The sequence below is a fragment of the Galleria mellonella genome, unplaced genomic scaffold (assembly GCF_026898425.1).
Source record: "Galleria mellonella isolate WM207_F2 unplaced genomic scaffold, CSIRO_AGI_GalMel_v1 utg213, whole genome shotgun sequence".
NCBI classification, from domain to species: domain Eukaryota; kingdom Metazoa; phylum Arthropoda; class Insecta; order Lepidoptera; family Pyralidae; genus Galleria; species Galleria mellonella.
The window spans coordinates 6,439,972-6,461,623 of NW_026442039.1; the positions used below are offsets into that span (position 1 = coordinate 6,439,972).

General features: G+C 34.1%; 1 protein-coding gene across 1 annotated transcript; it reads left to right on the forward strand.

Moving 5' to 3' along the window:
- The first annotated feature begins 731 nt into the window (after positions 1-731).
- Positions 732-12,963, forward strand: LOC113521101 (peroxidase-like). The gene is made up of 11 exons (XM_052894545.1): positions 732-937; positions 3,685-3,824; positions 4,625-4,789; positions 5,019-5,206; positions 5,376-5,580; positions 6,021-6,218; positions 6,667-6,811; positions 7,922-8,078; positions 9,281-9,448; positions 10,716-10,914; positions 12,620-12,963. The coding sequence occupies exons 1-11, from the start codon at positions 810-812 to the stop codon at positions 12,727-12,729; spliced, it is 1,803 nt and encodes a 600-aa protein (XP_052750505.1). The 5' UTR covers positions 732-809; the 3' UTR covers positions 12,730-12,963.
- The last annotated feature ends 8,689 nt before the right edge of the window (positions 12,964-21,652 follow it).

Below are 21,652 nucleotides of genomic sequence, written 5' to 3' on the forward strand. Positions count from 1 at the left end.
CATTCACACACATGTTCTACCGCCTGTACAATGGATTGTGCTGAGAGGAATTGTTCAATATGATGCCCACAGCCACTTTCTACCATCGTACGGGTCGCCATTGACATGGAGTTCATCCTCATGTTCTACAGTCTCAATGGTCTCGTACTGCACGGTTTCAGATATGTTTCCTCCCACGAACACTCAGGTTGTGGAATGAGCTCCCTGCCGAGGTTTTCCCAAAAGACTACAGCATGCGGTTCTTCAAAAGGGGGGTAAAGAGGTTTCTTCAGGGTCGGCAACGTACGCGTAATACCTCTGGTATTGCAGGTGTTCATAGGCTACGGTAACCACTTACCATCAAATGGGCCATATGCTTGCTTGCCACCTCAGTGGCATAAAAAAAAAAAATAAATAAAATTTTATGGTCGTAGTGAATGGTTAATTATTAAGGCACTAAGTGGTAATGTAAAAAAACAAACAAACGAACTTACACTTATGATATTAGTAAAGATTTGATTTTACAGGAGGTAATTATTTTAAATTATTGCAAATAATTATTTCATAATGTTAATTATAACAGATTATTATACAAACACACACATACACATACACTAACTTGAGCAAGAAAACGTGTTTAAAACTGGATACAGAAGCTTAAATATTTTAATAAATTGTTAACATTTTATTTGGATTCCTCATTCAGAACACACATGTTCTGTGAATAATAAATCTATTATTAGAAAAAAAAACAAAATTAATATATTAAATCTATTATTATTAAATTAATTCGAAATTAATCTAGATTAAATTTTAATAATTTAATAAAAATGTTAATATTACTATTTTGTTTTACAACGTTTTACGGTGTCAGCAATTCGGCTTTTTACGACTCTTTCCATGGCACTGTGATTAGTACGGAAGACATGAAACAACATATGAAGAGAAATACTACGTTGTAAGTATTCATTTTATAATTGATAATACTGTATTCTCTAATAGAGAAATTAATCATGCTGTATATGCGAGGGCGGTCGCACGGAAGCAACTTTGTACCAATAGCGCTCGCGTAAATAACTGTTATGGCGAGCGTACGGCTGACTACCTGGTGGTCTACCATGAAATGAAATTTCGAATTTTCGGGCTCAATTTCATGTTTTTGTTCGTACCGAAATCGACCCAGTAAATGGAGCTTAACATTTTGTTCATCATAAATCCTATAGACTAATAGTCCAGAGGAACGATATTTTAACATTTTTAATAATTTTAAACTGCATGTTTTATGTAATTTTAACATCAAATTTCTGTTTCGTTCGTCCCCGAAATTTCGGAAAATATTTCATGGTAAGCCCCCTGGTTCCTCGATTTATTAACGAACTACCCACCGATGTACGAGATAACATTACTATTAGCAACATCAAGTGTAAATTAAAACGATACTTCTTGCATGGTTTTAATACAATTTAAATAATTTGAATGTATTTAGTATTAATATAAACCTACGGGGGAGAAAGGGATTGTTAGTAATGGAGACTGAAAATCCCATTGCTAACAATATACCCAACCAGGTCGACCTCCTCGCGGTTCTCCCTGGAAACCATCATGGTTAATTCCTGATGAATTCATCATGATGGGCTAACTGGCCTGTTTTCATTCTCATCTATCACCCTTCACTGGTGCTCCGCAAGCGTATCCCGTTAGCGCAGGCGGGGTTACCATACCATTTTCACCCATAAAAAAAAATATATATATAAACCTACGTGGTTTCTGAATGCTAATGTAACATAATTTCTGTAACTTTGTATTTTTGATAATAAAAAAAAAAGTAATCGAAAGCATTCATCGCCTTTTCAATCGACTTAAAAAAGAAGGTTATTTATTTATTTATAATTTATTGTACATAAAAAATTACAATCACATAATATATATAAAATAAAGATGTACAACAGGCGAGCTTAACTCTGTAAGAGTTCTCTTCCAGCAAACCCTGAGTGGAAAGGAGCATTAATTACCCGCGGGCAGTGTACTCAATTCGATTGAATTTTCTTTTATACGTATATTTATCACCTCATAACTCCGTCAGTTGTGAACTAATTTGGTAAATTTTCTTTTTATCTGAAAGGATAGACTTACAGATTAGTCCAATAAAATGAATGATCGAAATCGGTCAAGTAGTTTGTTATTAAATCAAAATAAAGGTGGGAAACAGATATGCACAGCTGATTTATGGACAGAAGTAAACAAGTTTTTATATAAAATCTCCCACTAGTTATTTCATTAGAATCAAACGTATCTTTTTTTTTTATACGACTTAGAATGGCAAACAAGCTGACGGCCCACCTGATGGAAAGTGGTAACCGTCGCCTATAGACATGAGCAGTGCCATGAACATAACAGAGTATACTGTTTCGCCCATGATACCCCCCATGCGTTACCATTCCTGAGGACTCGGGTGTTATTCCTCTGTGCCCTGTAAATTCACGCCATATCCCACCCTTCAAATCGAAACACAGCCATGCAAACACAACTGCTTCATGGTTGAAACACGAATGGTACAGAGGTACCCAAGCAAACGACTTTTGTACAAAGTCTCCCTCTGGTATCTTATGTTTGTTTACCACGCAGATTGACTTAAAATTTTTTGATCACAATAAATGTTGAGTGATATCCACGTATTATTTAATAGTTTATTTACAATGTACAATATCTACCAAAGCGACCGACATAAGTACAAATTACTCGGCGGGCTATGGAGAGGTTTTTTTTTAATGGCTGATAATGGAATGGTAACCTCACCCGCGCTATCGGTATACACTGGCGGGGCACCAGTGAAGGATGATAGGTGAGGATGAAGTAGGTCAGTTAGCCCATCGTGACGAATTCAACAAGAATTGTTCACGATGGTTTCCAGGGTGAACCAATGGAGGTCGACCTAATAAGGCATATTACTAGCAATGAGGCTGTCAAACTCCATTGCTACAACCTCTTTCTCCCCCTATAGAGAGGGTTATACTCTGAGTTTCTTTGCGTAATAGAATCCGAAACGAGGATATCTCCGACAGAATCAAAGTAACTGACATAGCCTGAAAGATAAGCAAGCTGAAGTGGTAATGGACTGGTTGCATAGTTTGAAGAACCGACAACCGATGGGGAAGAAAGGTTCTTGAGTGGAACCCCCATACAAACAAACGCAGTTTAGGATCACTTCCCAGTAGATGGAGCAACAAACTCAAATACATTACTGGAAGTCAGTAGTACCATCTTTCAAAAAAAGCGTTCACGCTCACTTTTCATCTTTATCCGAGCAGTAAGTGCTCTATATTATTCTCAATTTCGTGTATAATATAGTATATATCATATATGTGTAAGTATATTTGTTATTCATATATATTTATTCGTTTATATATGTAATTTTAGTATGTATGTATATCAATAATTAGTAGTACCGCATTCGAGTATTCTGACACTTCCCTATGGTTGACTGGGAGAGAATGCTTTTAGCATTAAGTCCGCCATGTACACATATTTGTACTAATGAATAAATAAATAAATGCAGGTGGCTCAGTACCGTTCCTTGTGGCGAAGACCTATGTTCAACAGTGGACCAATAACGACAGACATAATGATAAAGCAATACCTATATTCTTTTAAGTTCTTATTAAACTATCATACATACATTTATAAAAAAAATGTTGAAACTTTTAGCTGGTGTATCAATGATATAGCACCATGCGATCCTAATGAAGGGAGACGAATAGACGGGTCGTGCAATAACTTGGAGCATCCCACTAGAGGTGCAACCCATACTCCATTTTATAGAGTCTTGCCGGCAACTTACGATGAAGGTAAGGTTGTAAACGTCCGTTATCATACTTGGAATTCCTTCGTACATCTTATATGAATTACAGTTTAACTCTTTTTTTACTTAAAATGGCAAACTTACTGATGGCTCATTTAATGGAAAGTAGTAATCGTCGCCTATAAATATGAGCAGTACCATGAACATGAATAATAAATAAATAAATAAACCTAAAACAAAGCCAACAAGACAAAGATGCATAGTTGCTAATTTATAAGGAAGACTTATAACGTATTTATTTCTTCTTCATGTCGATGGTTGCCATGTGGTCCAAACATAAAATGGGCCACCCATCCCTTTCCCGTGGGCGATGTAAGAGGCGACGAAGGGAACTTAATAGCCGAGGAATGGACAGCAGCATCTTTGTTAAAACATCAGCATCCCGCCTGCTAAGTGTAGTAAATAATCAACAAAACCCAGGGATGCCTGTGTCCAGCAGTGGACAGTAAAAGGCTGATGAGATCATATCAATGGTTAAGTGGTTACATATTATTAGCTCAGAATTTCATCATGCCATAAACAGGTATCATCATATCAGATTTTAACAGTCCATTACTGAACATAAGCCTCCCCCTAGGGGGGTTTACTAGTAATTGCCACGTTTGGCAGGTGAGGTGGCAATTACAGTTAGACTTTAGAGATATTTTAAGAGGGACACTGCTACCCATCCTTTAGTCGCCTCTTATGACACCTACGAGAAAGGAAGGGGTGGCCAATTTAATGGCCTTTGTGGCCAGGACCACACGGGAATAAACAGGTATATTACAAACTATTAAAATTTTACAGATTTTCAACCAAAGAAGACAAAATCCGGCAAAGAAATGCCTTTGGCCCGGCAACTACGTACTCACCTCCTATCTGAGGGTCGGATACCAAGCCAGAGATTCACACAACTTGCCACGCACTTCTTCGTCTTCCTGCCAGCCGATATAATCTCCGCACAAGATACTGGTATATACTATTTATCAGTACTTAAGTTTTCAAGTATAAATGTAACCAAATATAACCTATCGTGCCAGGGGAAAGGGATCATTAGTAATGAGATGTAACTGTACCATAACTAGCGATATACCGCATCGTAGCCACCTTCACGCGGTTCCCCCTGAAAACAATCGTGGTTAATTATACATCAGTCATAACCCTACGGAAGAAAACCTCAATAAATTTTCTAATATTTTAGTGAACTTTATAATGTGGAAACCATACTGCTGCCTACCCAAAGGTAAAACTGATAGAGACTGCACCCCTAATAAGGTTCCAGATGACGATCCGGTATTCCGTCACTCGGATATTCGGTGCCTTAATATGACCAGACCTATATCATTCCAGTCTTCTGGATGTATTAAAAATGATACTGTTCCAGAAAGGGTAAGTTTCTAATAGTAGCAGTGATATAATTTTTAGAAACTCAAAAAAAAAGAAACACTTTTTGCCCAGATGATAAAATGTCTCATTTTGAGAGTAAAAAAGTTGCGAAAATTGCGAAACTTGTATATAGCCTGCGACGTGTTTTACATATATGAATATATATTTATAGATAGTATCATCAACTCCATTATTTGATCTATCAAATATATACGGCACGATAGAAGAAAGTGCCATAAAAAAGGCTCGAAAATTTGAACGTGGTTTGTTGAAATACGACGTTGAAAATGGTAGAATATGGCCGCCAGGAACCAAGACATCCATCAATTTATGTTTGCTCAACCAAAAACCAGCTGAGACACGATGCCATGATACACGTAAGTAAAATTTTAAAATATTGAAATACATAAAATAAGGTTCCACGATGGGCAACCCTTGAAATAAACGATAACACGCTAGCCATTTTTGATACTAAAGTATTTCACCTTCATGTAAATAGAAACAAAATGTTTATTACCTAAATACATATTAAACTTCCATTGCTTGGTGTGGATCTCTCTCTATAAGAAGAGAAGATAGCCTTCTATTATCACATTAGTCAGATGACTTAGTCTATTTTAAGTTATTTTTCTCTCTTACACAGGTAGTTTGTTTCCTTAGTTACGTCTTACCACATACTGGAAATTATTTAAAAGGTCGGCAACGCACAAGCAACTCCTGTTTTGTTCATTAGTGACGGTAGCCGCTTTTCAACAAGCAAACCGTCTGCTCATTTGCCTCCCTAACAAAAAATAACTTAATGATAACTTCTAAACAGCTGAAGCTGCAACCAACACCGTTCTTGGAATTAATCTCTTCTCAATTTGGCTTTGGAGATATCACAATCTTATAGCCAATGAATTGGCTAACCTGAACCCATGTTGGAGTGACGACCGTCTATTCTACACGGCCAGAGACATCAATATTGCTACAGTTCTGCAGATATTTTACTATGAATTTCTTCCCTTGATGTTGGGTAAGTTAAAATTATATTAGATTTCTTATATTACTGGTAACATTTTTTAAATATTTTTTGGCAAACTAACGATGTTCATAAGTTTACATTGTATACACAATTTGGGCGAGAAAGGTAAAACCAGATGGAGGCTTTGTACAAAAGTCGTTTGCTTGAGTACCTCTGTTCCGTTCGTGTTTCAACCATGAAACAGTTGTGTTTGCATGGCTGTGTTTCGGTTTGAAGAGTGGGATATGGCGTGAATTTACTGGGTACAGAGGAATAACACCTGAGTCCTCAGGAATGGCAACGTATGGGGGGTATCATGAGCGAATCAGTATACTCTGTTATGTCCATGGTACTGCTCATGTCTATAGGCGACGGTTACCACTTTCCATCAGGTGGGCCGTCAGCTTTTTTGCCATTCTAAGTCGTATAAAAAAAAGAATCTATATATTATTTTTTTCAGGTCGAGAAAACATGGTTCGCGACGGTGTTATATCATCGTCATCAGGTTTCAGAGATTTATATAATTCCAATGTACTTCCTCAGTTATCTTTAGAATTTCCTTTTGTACTTCGATGGGTGCATACTATGCAAGAGGGCAATTTGAAGTAAGTGGTTTTTTTAACGTCACAGATATTTCACTCTCTATCTAATCACTGTTCGACATAGCCCTTTGCTAATCCCTTACATCATAAGCGATCTTTTGCTTTTCGTATCCGTCTATTATACAGCCATCTTCTCAATATCATCGCTATTTCTAATATTTTTGTACAATTGTGCTATAGTGGACAACAAATTTTACATATAACTTAATATTGTAAATTTAACGAATTTTACTATTTACTTATTGTTTTGTTGTTTCCGACAATTGTTTCGACTTAATCCGTAAGCCTTATTCAGGGTAAATATAGTGCTTACGTTACAGCATTTGCCTCATAGGACCTTAGCCATAGCTCATGATAAATATTATTATGTTCATCTAAATATAAATAAATTAATAAAATTATATTTACGTAGGTATTTTTATAACAACTTTAGAAATTATTTAATTTAGTGCAAAATTTATATATATCATGACACTTAACCAAAGTATGGGACTAATATCCAGTAGCAGTATTTCTGAATAAATACGACATTGAAACCTTTATGAAAAAAACATGTTTCTTTTTAAAAAAATCATTTACGGTGAGCCGCATTTTTTTATTATACCACGATTAGTGGCCACACGATCCTGATAAATACAGAGATAATATGGTCAATAAATACGACCAAACGAAAAGAAAATCTCGACGGTTGACCGCACTATAGCGATTCACAAAGTGCTTTTTCATGCTAAGTTTCAGGGATCAGAGGTTATAGAATAAAGAAAATACGTCTCGGTAGGAATAAGGTCAAGCCACGTTGTGATGGTACAGTTCACGTAAAAGTTGGCAAACTACAAAGTTTGGCATGCTTGTTTGCCCCCTAAGTTATAAACAGAGATTTCTTTTGATAACACAGGGAGCAAACGAGCATTCGGCTCATCTAATGCTAAGTGAGTACCGTCGCCCATGAGCATCTGCAACACCAGAAGAATTGCAGGTGTACTGTCGACCTTTTAGACAAGAATATGATCTTCTCTTGAAGCTGACAATCTGATATTAGTTCAAAAATACTGCTGCTGGAATTTGACATCAAAGCGTGGTTGTGCGTGGTAAAAACCTCTTTTGGTGTTTCAGATTTTATGATAAACACGGCCACTATCTTCGACAATTCCCGCTAGTGAATCTCACGCTAAGAACAGGCTTCCTGGCTGTAGACAATAATATTGACTATATTACACAAGGTAGTTTCCGACAGGCGAGCGCCAATGTTGACTATGTTGTAGACTTTGATGTATGTATCTATAAAATCAATTTGTTTTCTAACTTAGAATGGCAAACAAGCTGACGGCCCACCTGATGGAAAGTGGTAACCGTCACCTATAGACATGAGCAGTACCATGGACATAACAGAATGTGCTGTTTCGCTCATGATACCCCCCGTGCGTTGCCATTCCTGAGGACTCAGGTGTTATTCCTCTGTACCCAGTAAATTCGCGCCATATCCCACCCTTCAAACCGAAACACAGCTATGCAAATACAACTGCTCCACGGTAGAAACACGAATGGACAGAGATACCCAAGCAATCGACTTTTGTACAAAGTCTCCCTTTTGCGTCTATCTAATGAAAAGTGGCAACTATCGCCTATATACATGAACAGCATAGACATATCAGAGCATTTTGTGTCGCACATGGGTTGCTATTCCTGAGGACTATGGTATTATACCTCTGTACTCTGTAATTTTATTGTCATATCAGAGGTACCCAAGCAGATGACTTTTGTACAAGGTCTCTCTCTCTCTCTCTTTCTCTCTCTATTTACCGACATCATTGTTTTCATTTCAATTTTGTCCACTATTGATTGAGTTGTATAGATGATATTTCCAATAGATTGATTAGCCGCTATTTCATATGTGTCAATGTGTTTAAAAGTAGTGAAGAAGTAGTAAAGATGACCACTTCTGGCTAGCGCACTAAGATAATACATATACCAGATTTAAACATATATCAGATCGGACCTTCAAGAACACAACTGCAGGAATCGTATCTAATTTAGTGATAAGATAATAGTGATAGTTCGTGATGCCAGAACAAACATACAGACAGACAAAATTTTTAAAAGTTATTGTTTTGACATCTATTTCTTTTACTAAGACACCGATCAATATCAAATTTGCTTAAATATCTCCCATGTACAGACAATATCTTATTAAAATTTAATTATATTAGTAAGATTATGCTCAGAGCACATTTTGTAATTTAATTGGATTTTAGATCATCACCATTCTTTCTTCAGCTGTCATTTTTAATGGATGATAAAGAAATTATAACCCAGCTGGTGGTGAATCATTAAAGTATGATATGTGAGGATGTAAACAGATCAAGTAGCTCATCGTGATGAATTCCAAGAGAAGGAAAGAAGAGACCTTTTCCAATAGTATATTTAGGTGTCCACCATTATTTTCAACTTAATAATTTTAATATTCCATTCCAGATGGCAGGCATTGGACTTGGACCTCATCAACGAGCATTTGATATTTTAACAAATGATATAGCTAAGAATCGATACTTTGGATTTCAACCTTACGTGAAGTATAAACAATTTTGCAACCAAAAAGAATATACGTCATTCGATGATTTATCTAATGAGATTGATCCTGAAGTATGTACATGAATTTACAAGTATTTTACTGAACTACCTTACTCTTATCACTAGTTAGTTGTTTATAATTATTTTGTTTAATTCCGCTACCATTAGTATTCCTGCGACTGCCAACACTTGATGACTGACTTCGAGTACTTCTGGTAATAATAAATAATAGAAGTCAATAAAATAAAGTGATGATAGTGGAATTAATCAAAATAATTGTAATCAACTAACTAGTTTAATAACAAACTTATCCATTACTGTTTCAATCATAACTATTTGACATTTCAAATTGATCGTTTAAATGACTTTAAATTTATTAATAATGAAGTGAGCAAAATAACAACCTGGAAATTCTAGTATCTTTACACATTTTATAACCTTCCTATTGTCGCTAGTTTGATCCCTGTATAAATGTCTGTTTGTACTGCTTTGAGTGTCTTTTTTTTATGTATATGTTATGAAGTTTGTCTTTTAATTATTTAATATCTTTAAAAAACTCTGTTTAGTTTAGGCCGTATAATATTTCTAGTCGTATTGTTTATTTTAATATTATTGTAAGCAATCTAACTGACAAAGCTACTGCTTTGATTAATTCTACTTTTTGCATCCAAATAAATTAAGTAGATCCTGTTCATAATACACCGAATTGTTTAAAAAAAATTACTTGATTTTATTTTAAACAGCCTTATCTTCCAATGCTATCAAATTTATTTATATCCTTTTTTAACAATGAGTGCAATGAGTTTTAATTAATTTGAATTATTCATGTCATTTTTACTCACTCGCTCACGTCCTGTATTCAGTGTTGCCTTGAAGTTACCGAGTAGACTAGATTGTACATCTTTGATTATAAATCCAAGACTACGACCTAGTCAGGCTACTATGAAAACAAATCGAGAGAAAATATACTATTTTTTTTATGCGATTTAGAATGGCAAACAAGCTGATGGCCCACCTGACCGAAAGTTGCATCCATTACCTATAGATATGAGCAGTACCATGAACATAATAGAGTACATTATTTCGACCATAATACCACCCCATGCATTGCCATTCCTGAGGACTCAGGTGTTATTTCTCTGTACCCTGTAAATTCACTGTCATATTCCACCCTTCAAACCGAAACACAGCCATGCAAACACAATTGCATCACGGTCGAAACCCAAATGGGACAGAGGTGCCCAAACAAACGACTTTTGTACAAAGTCTCCCTCATCCTTGCTAATTGCTCCATTAAGAATTACAGCCATGAACATTTTTTTTTATTATATTTTTTCAGCGTATAGAACTACTCAAAGAAATTTATGAGCATGTAGAAGATATAGATCTCTTAGCTGGTATTTGGATGGAGAAACTAATTAAAGGTGGCTCAGTGCCGAGTACATTCTACTGTCTCGTAGTAGAACAATTAATAAGAAATATGATCTCTGACAGACACTGGTACGAGAGGTCTAATAGACCGAACGCTTTTACCTTAGGTGAGTAATTGATTTTTTTTTCTAAACTAAGTATTTTTTATGCAACTAAGAATGGCAATCAAGCTGACGGCCCACCTGATGTAAAGTGGTAACTGTCGCCTATTATCTATAGGTATATTAACTGTACCATGGACATAACAGAGTATACTGTTCTGCCTCACTCTGCGTGTTCTACCGCTTATACAACGGATTGTGCTCAGAGGAATTATTCAATATGATGCCTACGGCCACTTTCTATCATCGTACGGCTCGCCATCGGCAGGGAGTTCACCCTCATACCTTACAGCCTAAATGGTCGCGTACAACGCGGTTTCAGAGATGCTTTCTCCCACGAACACTCAGGTTATGGAATGAGCTCCCTGCCGAGGTTTTCCCGAGAGACTACAGCATGGGGTTCTTCAAAAGGGGGTAAAGAGGTTTCTTCAGGGTCGGCAACGCGCGCGTAATACCTCTGGTATTGCAGGCGTTCATAGGCTACGGTAACCGCTTACCATCAGGTGGGCCGTATGCTTGTTTGCCACCTCAGTGGTATAAAAAAAAAAAAATACTGTTTCGCCCATGATACCCCCCATGCGTTGCCATTCCTGAGGACTCGGCTGTTTTTCCTCTGTACCCTGTAAATTCACTGCCATATCCCACTCTTCAAACCGAAACAGAGCCATGCAAACACTACTGCTTCACGGTAGAAACACGAATGTAACAGAAGTGCCCAAGCAAACGACTTTTGTACAAAGTCACCCTGTGATAAATTAAGTATTGTCTTGTGGAAGTACATATCACTGGTTATTTAATTAGAATTATTCTATTTTATTCCGGAATTAATTTTCCTGCACATGCCTCGTTGGGAAACGAAACATGTTGCAAAAGGTGCGTGAACAAAATGACAGTCGGAGATTGATCGCTAATATGGAAGGTTGTGGAACTTCTGGTAGTATTAGTGGTGGTCAATCTTGGTGTTATATTTTTATAGTTCTTTTAATAATAAACGATTTAATTTATATATTGAAGATGCTTTATTCATTATTCAGACATTAATCATTAACCAACCAGTGGCCACCTCTAGTGATGTTTCATATATACCTACTAGGGATGTGATCCTACGACACTTGGAGTGTTGGCAGTCACACACTTACTAATGATAGCGGAATTAAACAAAATAATTCTAATTAAATAATTAGTAATTTATATAATTTGTTTTATATGTATAAACTCTCTTTTCTAATATAATAACTGTGAAAATGACTGTTAGATAGATAGATAGATAGATACTCTTTATGGTTTCCTCCAAAAGTCTACAGTAGTAGACTTATTATAAATATAAACAATTACAAGAAATAATCACAATGAGAAAACAATGGGCGACCTTAACGCTAAAAGCGATCTCTTCCAGACAACCTTTGGATGGAGAGGAGTAATTATAAACAATTTGGTGGGAGGTACAATGAAAAATTTTGTTAGTTCTAAATATGAGAGATGTGATACATATATATATGTGTGATATGTGATAATAATATAAATATTATCCCTATATATATATATATATATATATATATATATATATATATATATATATATATATATATATATATATGTGTGTGTGTGTGATTGATTGATACCTCTCGGCGCCTTTACATCTTAACTAAATAGTATGTTTGGTAGTTACATACTATATGATATAGCTAAGGATATAAGTTGCTTTTTTTAGAACAACTACAAGAAATAAGAAAGGTAACAGTATCCCGTTTGCTGTGCGACGTAGCTGATGGTGTAATGGAAATTCAGCCACACGGATTCCTCAGGGCGGGTCACAAGTAATTTTTTTATTTTGGTTTTTAGATTTTATATATGATAAAAGTTGTCAAAAAATTACAGTATCACAGTTAACAAACTAAGTTTTTAATTAATTTGGTTTCGTTTGACTAAAATAATTAACATAATATGCCGTTTGGTCCCAGCATAGAATAGGCCACCCCTTCCTTGCCCCTTCCTTTCCCCTGGGTGTCGTAAGAAGCGACTAAGGGAGAACGAGAGATGGACAGCAGCATCCTTCTTAAAATATCTCCAAAGTCTAACTGCGGTTGCCAGACATACTACCTAACGTGCGTTTTTCAAGGCACTTTCTTCCACGCACAACCATTCTTTGGAATCAACTTCCAGCAGCAGTATTTCAAAACCGATACGACAACATAACCATCAAGAAAAGAGTATATTCCTTTTTAAAAGGCCGGCAGCACACCTGCAATGCCGCTGGTGTTGTGGGTGATCGTGGGCGGCGGTAGTCACTTACCATCAGGTGAGCCGTATGCTCGTTTGCCCCCTGTGTTGTAAAAAAAAAAAATACCTAGCGTAATAACTAATGGAAAATTCCCCCTAGTGTGAGACAACACTATACAATATATAAACTGTACAGTTTACAAAGTACCTAATTACTTTATTTACTTATTCCAAATAAATTATGTATTTAAAACAATTGCCTATGTTAATTTGTTAACATAAAATAGCATAATATATAGTTATATAAATAGATAATAATGGTATTATATGATTATTGTATGATTGGCTATTAAGTAAGACATACGATGAAACTGAAGATTTATTATTAGTAGTATCTTAGGTTATGACTGCCATTTTACAATAACTCATCCATTCCATACACTCACAAATTATAATAATAATAATAATAATAATAATTTATTTCTTTATACAAAGGTAGTTAGTTACATTACAGGGTTTGGTATCTCCTGTTAAGCAAAAATTGCTTGTGTTAGGAGAAACCGCTCCTTCACAACAATAATTAAATTTCATGATCATTACAATTTACTTTTCTTTTTTTCTTAATCAGCATTAAAAATTTTACTTTGTTTTACTTTTATACAATAATACTAAAAAATTTACATATCATAAAAAAAGAAAAAATGTCTATTTATGATAATAAATGCGGTCGTGTATGTGCTTGTTCTTGTGTGTATGTGTGTGTGCGAGCGTGTGTGTGCGTGCGTGTGTGTGCGTTCGTGTGTGTGTGCGTTCGTGCGTGTGTGCGTGCGTGCGTGCGTCGTGTGTGTGTGTATGTGTGAATTTGTGTGTATGGTATAGATATATATAATAATATAGTTTGTGTTCTTTATTATTTTTTTTTTTTACTTTTGTACTTTTTATTTATTACTTATATGGTTATTTTTTAATTCCAGACTATATTTTCTATTTCATCGTAACTTTTGGCTTTAAGCCAAGTAACTAGAGTCTTTTTACATTTATGATAATTGAGTGAATATATATCGAGTTCTTTATTTAAATTGTTATATATTTTTGATGATTGACTGGTGTATTGTCTTTTTGCATATGTAGTTTTAACTGTGATTGTATCAGCTACTTTGTGTTTTCTTCTATTTTTATTCTTTTCAGGATTATATGTTAGCGATTTATGTTTTTTTAATGTAAGTTGAAGTACATATAATTTTCTTACTGTCAGAAGATCGGTTATTAAGTAAAGGCTTTCAGTAGGGAACCGAAATGGTTTAAAGTACATCACCTTTAACAGCGATCTCTGTGCCCTTTCTAGTTCTAGAAATTTTATTTTTGTTGCCCCTCCCCAAATTGCTAAGCAGTAAACAAGGATAGATTGAGCCAAGGAGACATAAATTCGCTGCAATAAGGTTTTTGTAGTAATATGACGTAGCATTTTAAATACCCAAATAAGCTTTCGAATTCTATTCATAATTATTTCAGAGTGTTGGTGCCAAGATAAACGCTGATCGATAATTACTCCCAGGTATTTGGTGTTATGTACCTTATTAATTGTAGCGCAAGAACAATTTAAATTTTGATAGTTTCGGCATTTGTGGATCTTTATATTAAATCTATTATGTGGTTGTGTACGATCATAGTTAGTAAAACAGATGTAGTTAGATTTAATGGCATTTAAAGTCAGTAGATTATATTGCAGCCAATCCGCTATTTTAGCCAGTCCGCTCTCAGTATGTAACTTTACTTGTTCCCAAGTCTCTCCTGTGAAAATAACAGCTGTGTCATCAGCAAATGAAATAACTAATCCTTCTTCTAATGCCATGTTACATAAAGTATTAATATATATAAGAAACAGTGTAGGGCCGAGGACGCTTCCTTGCGGGATCCCGTACGTAACTGTTTCTTCTGTACTGATAAATTCGCCTATCTTAACCCTTTGTTTCCGTTCACATAGGTAGTCTTTAAAAAGTTTAAGAGGTATTCCTCTTACACCTATACCCTCAAGTCTGTACAGAAGTTTGTAAACGGAAACAGTGTCAAAGGCTTTTTTGATATCAAGGAAAACAGTTAAACACTTATTTCCCTTATCAACCTCCTCTGTAATTTTAGCAACAAGCGTCGAAACTGCGTCCTCAGTAGAAAGCCCCTGTCTAAAACCGAATTGCTGCGATGATAATATATTGTATTTAGTTATATAATTTGTTAACCGGTTGTTAATTAATTTTTCTAAAGTTTTTGAAATAGGTGTTAGGACTGAAATTGGCCTGTAATTTTCGGGTTTGTTACCATCTCCTCCTTTGTACACAGGCGTTATAAGAGCCTGCTTCAAAGCGTTAGGGAAGATTCCCTGTTCAAAACACAAATTCGCTAGATGGCATAATAGAGGTACAGTCACATCATGTGCTATTTTTAAAAAACTAGTTGGTATTTCATCAATTCCAGGTGCACTGTCCGACCTTAAACTCATCAGCACTGAAAGCACCTCAGCAGGGTCTGTATCATATAGCACAAATGAAAAAACAGGAGGATTTTTAGGTTCATAAATATTAGGATCCTGAGTAGCGAAGGAGTCAACCTTAATTTTATCTGCCAGTACCTTGCCAATATTGGAAAAATATTTGTTTACCTCGTTTGCAGATTCCAAAGGTGTTGAGGCTATCTCCAGTAAATCCAAATTTTGTTGTTTCTTAGGATTCCTTTGAGTAATGTAGTTTATAGTGTTCCACAATTTTTTTGGGTCATTTTGTACTTTACTTAGTTTTTCTCGCTCATATTTTCGTTTTTGATTTTTAATCAGATTATTACAATGATTACGGTATCGTTTGTATGTTATTTTTAATATTTCATTATGTGGATCCAAATTTAGTTTTTTTTGCATGTTATTACGATTCCTAATACAACGCACTAATCCTACTGTCATCCAGGGTTTAAGGATTCTATTTTTTACAGGAATTGTAATTATGTTAGTGTTATTAATAAGACATTGTTGAATTTTATTAATTAAGCTATTTATCAATGTGTTCGGATTATTTATTTTTATCAAATCTAATACATCACTACTTTTTAGATCAGTCAATGCATTTTCTATATTCAGAGATTTTTTTGTTTTAATACATTTATTATTATAAAATAGGTCAGATATTTTTAAGCAAATCATATAGTGATCAGTTATAGTTGTATCAACAATCGCAATGTTAGCCTTTTTATATACACAGTTAAGTTTTATAATAAAATGATCGAGACAATTTTTTCCTCTTGTAGGTTGTGTATGTCCAGGTAAAAGGCCGTGCATAGCAAGCATGTTTAAATAATTTAATCTATTTACACGATCAATTGATTTTTCATGCTGATTAGATATCAAATTTATATTTATGTCTCCAGCGATTATAATATTTCTAGTAGGTGTAATCGAATTTAAGTATTGATCCAAAGAATCTATGAACTCATCAGAACTGGACGTCGAAGGGGATCGATAAATACCAAGCACAATGAAATCTGTGGAGATCTGAATTTGTAAACACGAGGCATTTTTTAATTTTATCTCATCAACTTTTGCATTATGTGTATTTTTAATATATGCAACTACTCCGTCAGCTTTATTTAAATGATTGGTAGTTTGATACGATATATAGTTATTAATTTGTGGTATGTGTTTATTTGTACGCAATCTGCACTCTCCCAAGATCAATATATCTATGCTAACTTTTAGATTAGTTAAATTTAGTTGCAAGTCATCGAAATTTGAGTAAATGCTTCTAATATTCTGTGATATTATCATAAAATCAGTATTTTTAACTCGCATTTGTTTTAAAAAATTCTCTGAAGTACATTCAACTACTTGTATTGTATCAGAATTGTCTATTTCGTTTATTACTTTTAGTGTACTATCCATAATGAAATTTATAAAATGTCAGGACAATACACTTGAGAGTATTTTTATGTGTGTGCATATATCTGTGTAAACAAGCGTGTATGTGTGTGTGTAAATGAACATATGTGTATGAATGTGTTAGTATTTGTAATGAGTAGGTACTGTATAAATATATATCTTGAATTTGTATAAAATAATAGAAATAAATTAGTGTTGTTTGTAGTGTAAATGAGAACATATATTTGTTTGTATAAACGATCCACTCTTTTACATTACATATTCTATTAATATTTTTTACATATAAAATAATATTATAATAAATCATCACACGGCCAAAATATAACAAAAACTCATTTATGGCTGGAACTACGTCTAGTCATTTGAGTTGCATTAGGGAATTTATTTGTGTTTCATTTTTTATGACAATAATGGGGGAGTTCTCATCTTTTCTGATGTACACCCTTCCATAGGCTGTCCAACAAAATTTATATCCATTAGTCTTGGCTACTTCTCTTGCAAGGTAAAATAAGCGAGCTGCCTTAATGGTTAGCTGCTCTGAGACAAAAATCGGAGTATACTCGTCAATCTTAAATCCAAGATGTTTTGCACATAACTTTTCTTTGTGCCTGATATTATATGATTTACTCATCTTGATGAACTCGGCTTTTAAAATTGTGGATGACATCTCAAGTATGACAGAACTATTTTTTGTGTCACTCCTTTTGTTATGCACTCTATATATATCTTTAATATCTCGCCTATCGATATTACAATCTATAGCCTTAGATAATTTCACAGTCATGCTTATTAAATCTTCCTTATTTTCATTACTATTTTTTGGTACATTTTTTATCTCTATATTAGCCTTTCTACTTCCGCGCTCCACATCTTCTATTTTTTCTTCCAAAATAGTTATATAGTCTTTGTCTTTTTTAGCCTGTTGTTCTAGTTGTTCTATTTTCTTTTTTAGTTCGTCATTTTGCATAGCAAGAAAGGCCACGGTATTCTCAATATTATTATTAGATTGTTTGATTTCCATCACGGCAGAGTAAATTTTTTTGTTCTCCTCTTGCTGAGTCGCCATATTAGATGCCAGTAAAACTTTAATTTCATCCTTAAAGGCGCTGAATTCAGACTCACATTCATGTTCTCTGCCTCGTTTACTTCGCTTAATCATAAAATTTGGTGGAGTACTTTGATCCTGTTTTTCCGAAAGATTTGTTTCCGATAATGATTTATTGCTCATATTCTCCATTCCTATTACCAAGATATTTGACAGTAATAAAATAATACCACAATGTATTGTGTAGCTAAACACAATAGATCGATTCACGTAGATTAAAACTCAGGCGCTTTACAATGCAATCTTAAAATAGCTATAATGAGCTGTCGCACACAATACAATTCTTCGGTTTATATGAATGTAACAGGTAAAATTATAGGCGGAGCTTCCGCGACCAATCACTTGCAGCAGACGGGGCACTTCATTAACTATTATAGTAATAGTAAACCTTGCGTTGATTTCTAAAAATAGATAGGTAGTTATTCACCGTACCTTATATTGCCGATTACCAGGCTGTAAGAAGTTTTGAAGAAGTAGGTAAATTGCGCCGCTTTATAGATGCTTCTTTACTGCTTATGCACTCCTAATGCGTATTCAATATATTTTTTGTAATTAAAATGCAAATAATATTATTAAACAAAGAAAAGTACACAATAAAGACGTCAACACCTTGCGGCGGTCCGAGAGGAAGAGGATTACACAGTCAAGATTTCACTTACGAAATATTATTTGGACAAATTTAATTATTACTGTATTAGTACTTTAACTTTTCTTGTTTCTTTTTTATATAATTATGTGTCATTATGCCGTATAGGGAAGAGCACTGCTTATCCTAAAGTACAGGATTTACCTATTTAGGGAGCAGGGTTTTACCTATATTTTATTTAATGGATGATAATGGAATGGTAACCCCACCCGCGCTAACGGTATACACCGGCGGGGCACCAGTAAAGGATGATAGATGAGGATGAAGTAGGTCAGTTAGCCCATCGTGACAAATTCAACAAGAATTGTTCACGATGGTTTCCAGGGGGAACCACGTGGAGGTCGACCTAATAAGGCATATTGCTAGCAATGGGGCTGTCAAACTCCATTGCTAACAATCCCTTTCCCCTCATTTTACCTATATTTAAAATGTAACACTTATTTTGAAATAAATTATTTATTATTATTTGTATATTTTCAGAAACAAGATAGAAAGTTGTGATAACATACGAAAAGTAGATTTTTCAGTTTGGAAAGACAAATGTCACACGCAATGAGTGAATTGGTGACCCATGAATGTGAATGTGAGACACCGCGCTTAGCCTCTATTGGTGACCCATATATAATATTATAAGATCTTATTTTAAATAATACATTGTTCAATCTGCCAATAGAATTTTAATATTTTTGAGTTTTTTTTTTTCTATTTGAGTTAGAATGAGTGTTTAAAAGGTTAAAGACCTGACATTTGATTTAAAAGAGCTTGTTATTGGTAATTAGACCTATTTTATGCATCAATATGTATTGGTATTATTAAATATTTTGTTGTAAAATTATCTTGTGTATGTAACAAATAAATAAATATTTTTTTTTTGTAACAAATATTTATTGTTTTGTTTATTTTTTTTATCTTTACATTTACCTGATTGTGCACTATGTAATGTAAATATTTATTAATAATATTGTAAGGTAATATTATCGGTTTTGTAATTTCTTACAATCCCGTGCACTTTTGATGTGTGTAATTATTATTATCATTGATTTCACTGGCATTAATACATTATTTTTTACATAAAAAAACACTTTAATCGTGGCAAAATTAGTTATTTGGATTTAAAACCTAGATTACTAAACCGATTTTTATAAAATGTCTATACAACCAATCTGTAAGTACATCCTTCCACATAAAAAAAAGTAATTTTTCAAATCTGTTAAAAACTAATGGAGTTATGAAGTAACAAACATAAAAAATACAATCGAATTGTAATTTTGAATTCTTTTTAAATTTGGTTGAAAATACGTTTGATAATATCCTCCTTTTTTGACGTCGGTAAAAACAGAGCATATATATATATATATATATATATATATATATATATATATATATATATATATATATATATATATATATATATATATATATATATATATATATATATATATAGTTATAAATTGACTTAACCTGTATTAGTAAATGAACGGTCATGACGCTCTTGCATTGATAACCTGTCCCACCCAACATTCTAGGATGGGACAGTCCATTTTGTCAGCAATTGTCTCCAGGACACTGTTTGAGCTAACACGCACCCTACCCAACAGCGAAACAATTCGTTTGCGCCGTATATATATATAGCACAATTTACATTTATTTAAATACACTAATTCGAAATAAGCAACAACTGCCACAAACAAAAAACAAAGTCAAACGATTAAAAGGTTAAACTTTAATAATGTACAAGTAATACTTAAAACGTTAAAGATTACTTGTGCTTAGAATTATTAGATTAAATGCTAGTAAATACACATTATTATTTCTGCAACTCGTAATTTATTTACAAACTCCTTACAATGGAAGCCGTAAAATAAAACGGATAAGGAAAAACGGATTATATGACGGTGTATTTGTTAACTCTGTAAGAAAATTATAAAAAAGAAAAACCTCCATTATTCACTGAAAGTTCCTTAAAATACTGACGACGCTTAATTGAATATACTGTACTGTACCCAACAATCAACTATATGTATTATATAATTAAAAAGAATTTCCGAATTCAATTCATTTTAATTTATTCTATAACAATATTACATTGTGTCGAATATGATAGGAGTTTTAGACTGTACAAGTGTATATAAGTATATGTATATGTATATATATATATATATATATATATATATATATATATATATATATATATATATATATATATATATATATATATATATATATATGTTTTGGATCAAATATCAATTAAATTGTGATTGAAAATATTTCAATCATTGCTGAACTGATTTCAATAATATATATATATATATATATATATATATATATATATATATACAGACTGTACAAAAGCATGAAAACTAAAAGATCCTGTGGATATGATGACGTACCAATGTCCATTATTAAAGAAAACATAGAATTTTTGGCAGAACCACTTGCTCATCTTTACAATATATGTTTGGAGGAAGGTATTTTTCCGGAACAGTTGAAAATAGCTCGTGTGATACAACCGCAATTAGGCCTTTGAGGGTGTTTTAAGAGAGAGGCTGCTGTCCATCCCTCGCCCTCCCTTAGTTGCCTCTTACGACGCCACGGTACAGGAAGGGGTGGCCCATTCTATGCCGGGACATACACGCCGATTACATTATCATCCATAATCTCTTCAGTACACTAATGTAAGTAGTTTTTATGGACGATAATGGAATGGCAACTCCTTCTGCGCTATCGGTATACGCTGGCGGGGCGCAAGTGAGAAATGATAGCCGAGGATGAAAAGGTAGGTCAATTAGCTCATCGCAACGAATTCGACGATAAATTACTCAAGATAGTTTCCAGGAGGTACCGTGTGGAAGTC

Bases quoted from the DNA above. Each gene is read 5' to 3' on its own strand.
- LOC113521101 (XM_052894545.1), top strand. From the start codon at position 810: ATGTTAATATTACTATTTTGTTTTACAACGTTTTACGGTGTCAGCAAT. The intron at 3,825-4,624 runs GTAAGGTTGTAA...AAAATTTTACAG, and splicing joins GCCGGCAACTTACGATGAAG to ATTTTCAACCAAAGAAGACA. The intron at 6,812-7,921 runs GTAAGTGGTTTT...TTGGTGTTTCAG, and splicing joins ATGCAAGAGGGCAATTTGAA to ATTTTATGATAAACACGGCC.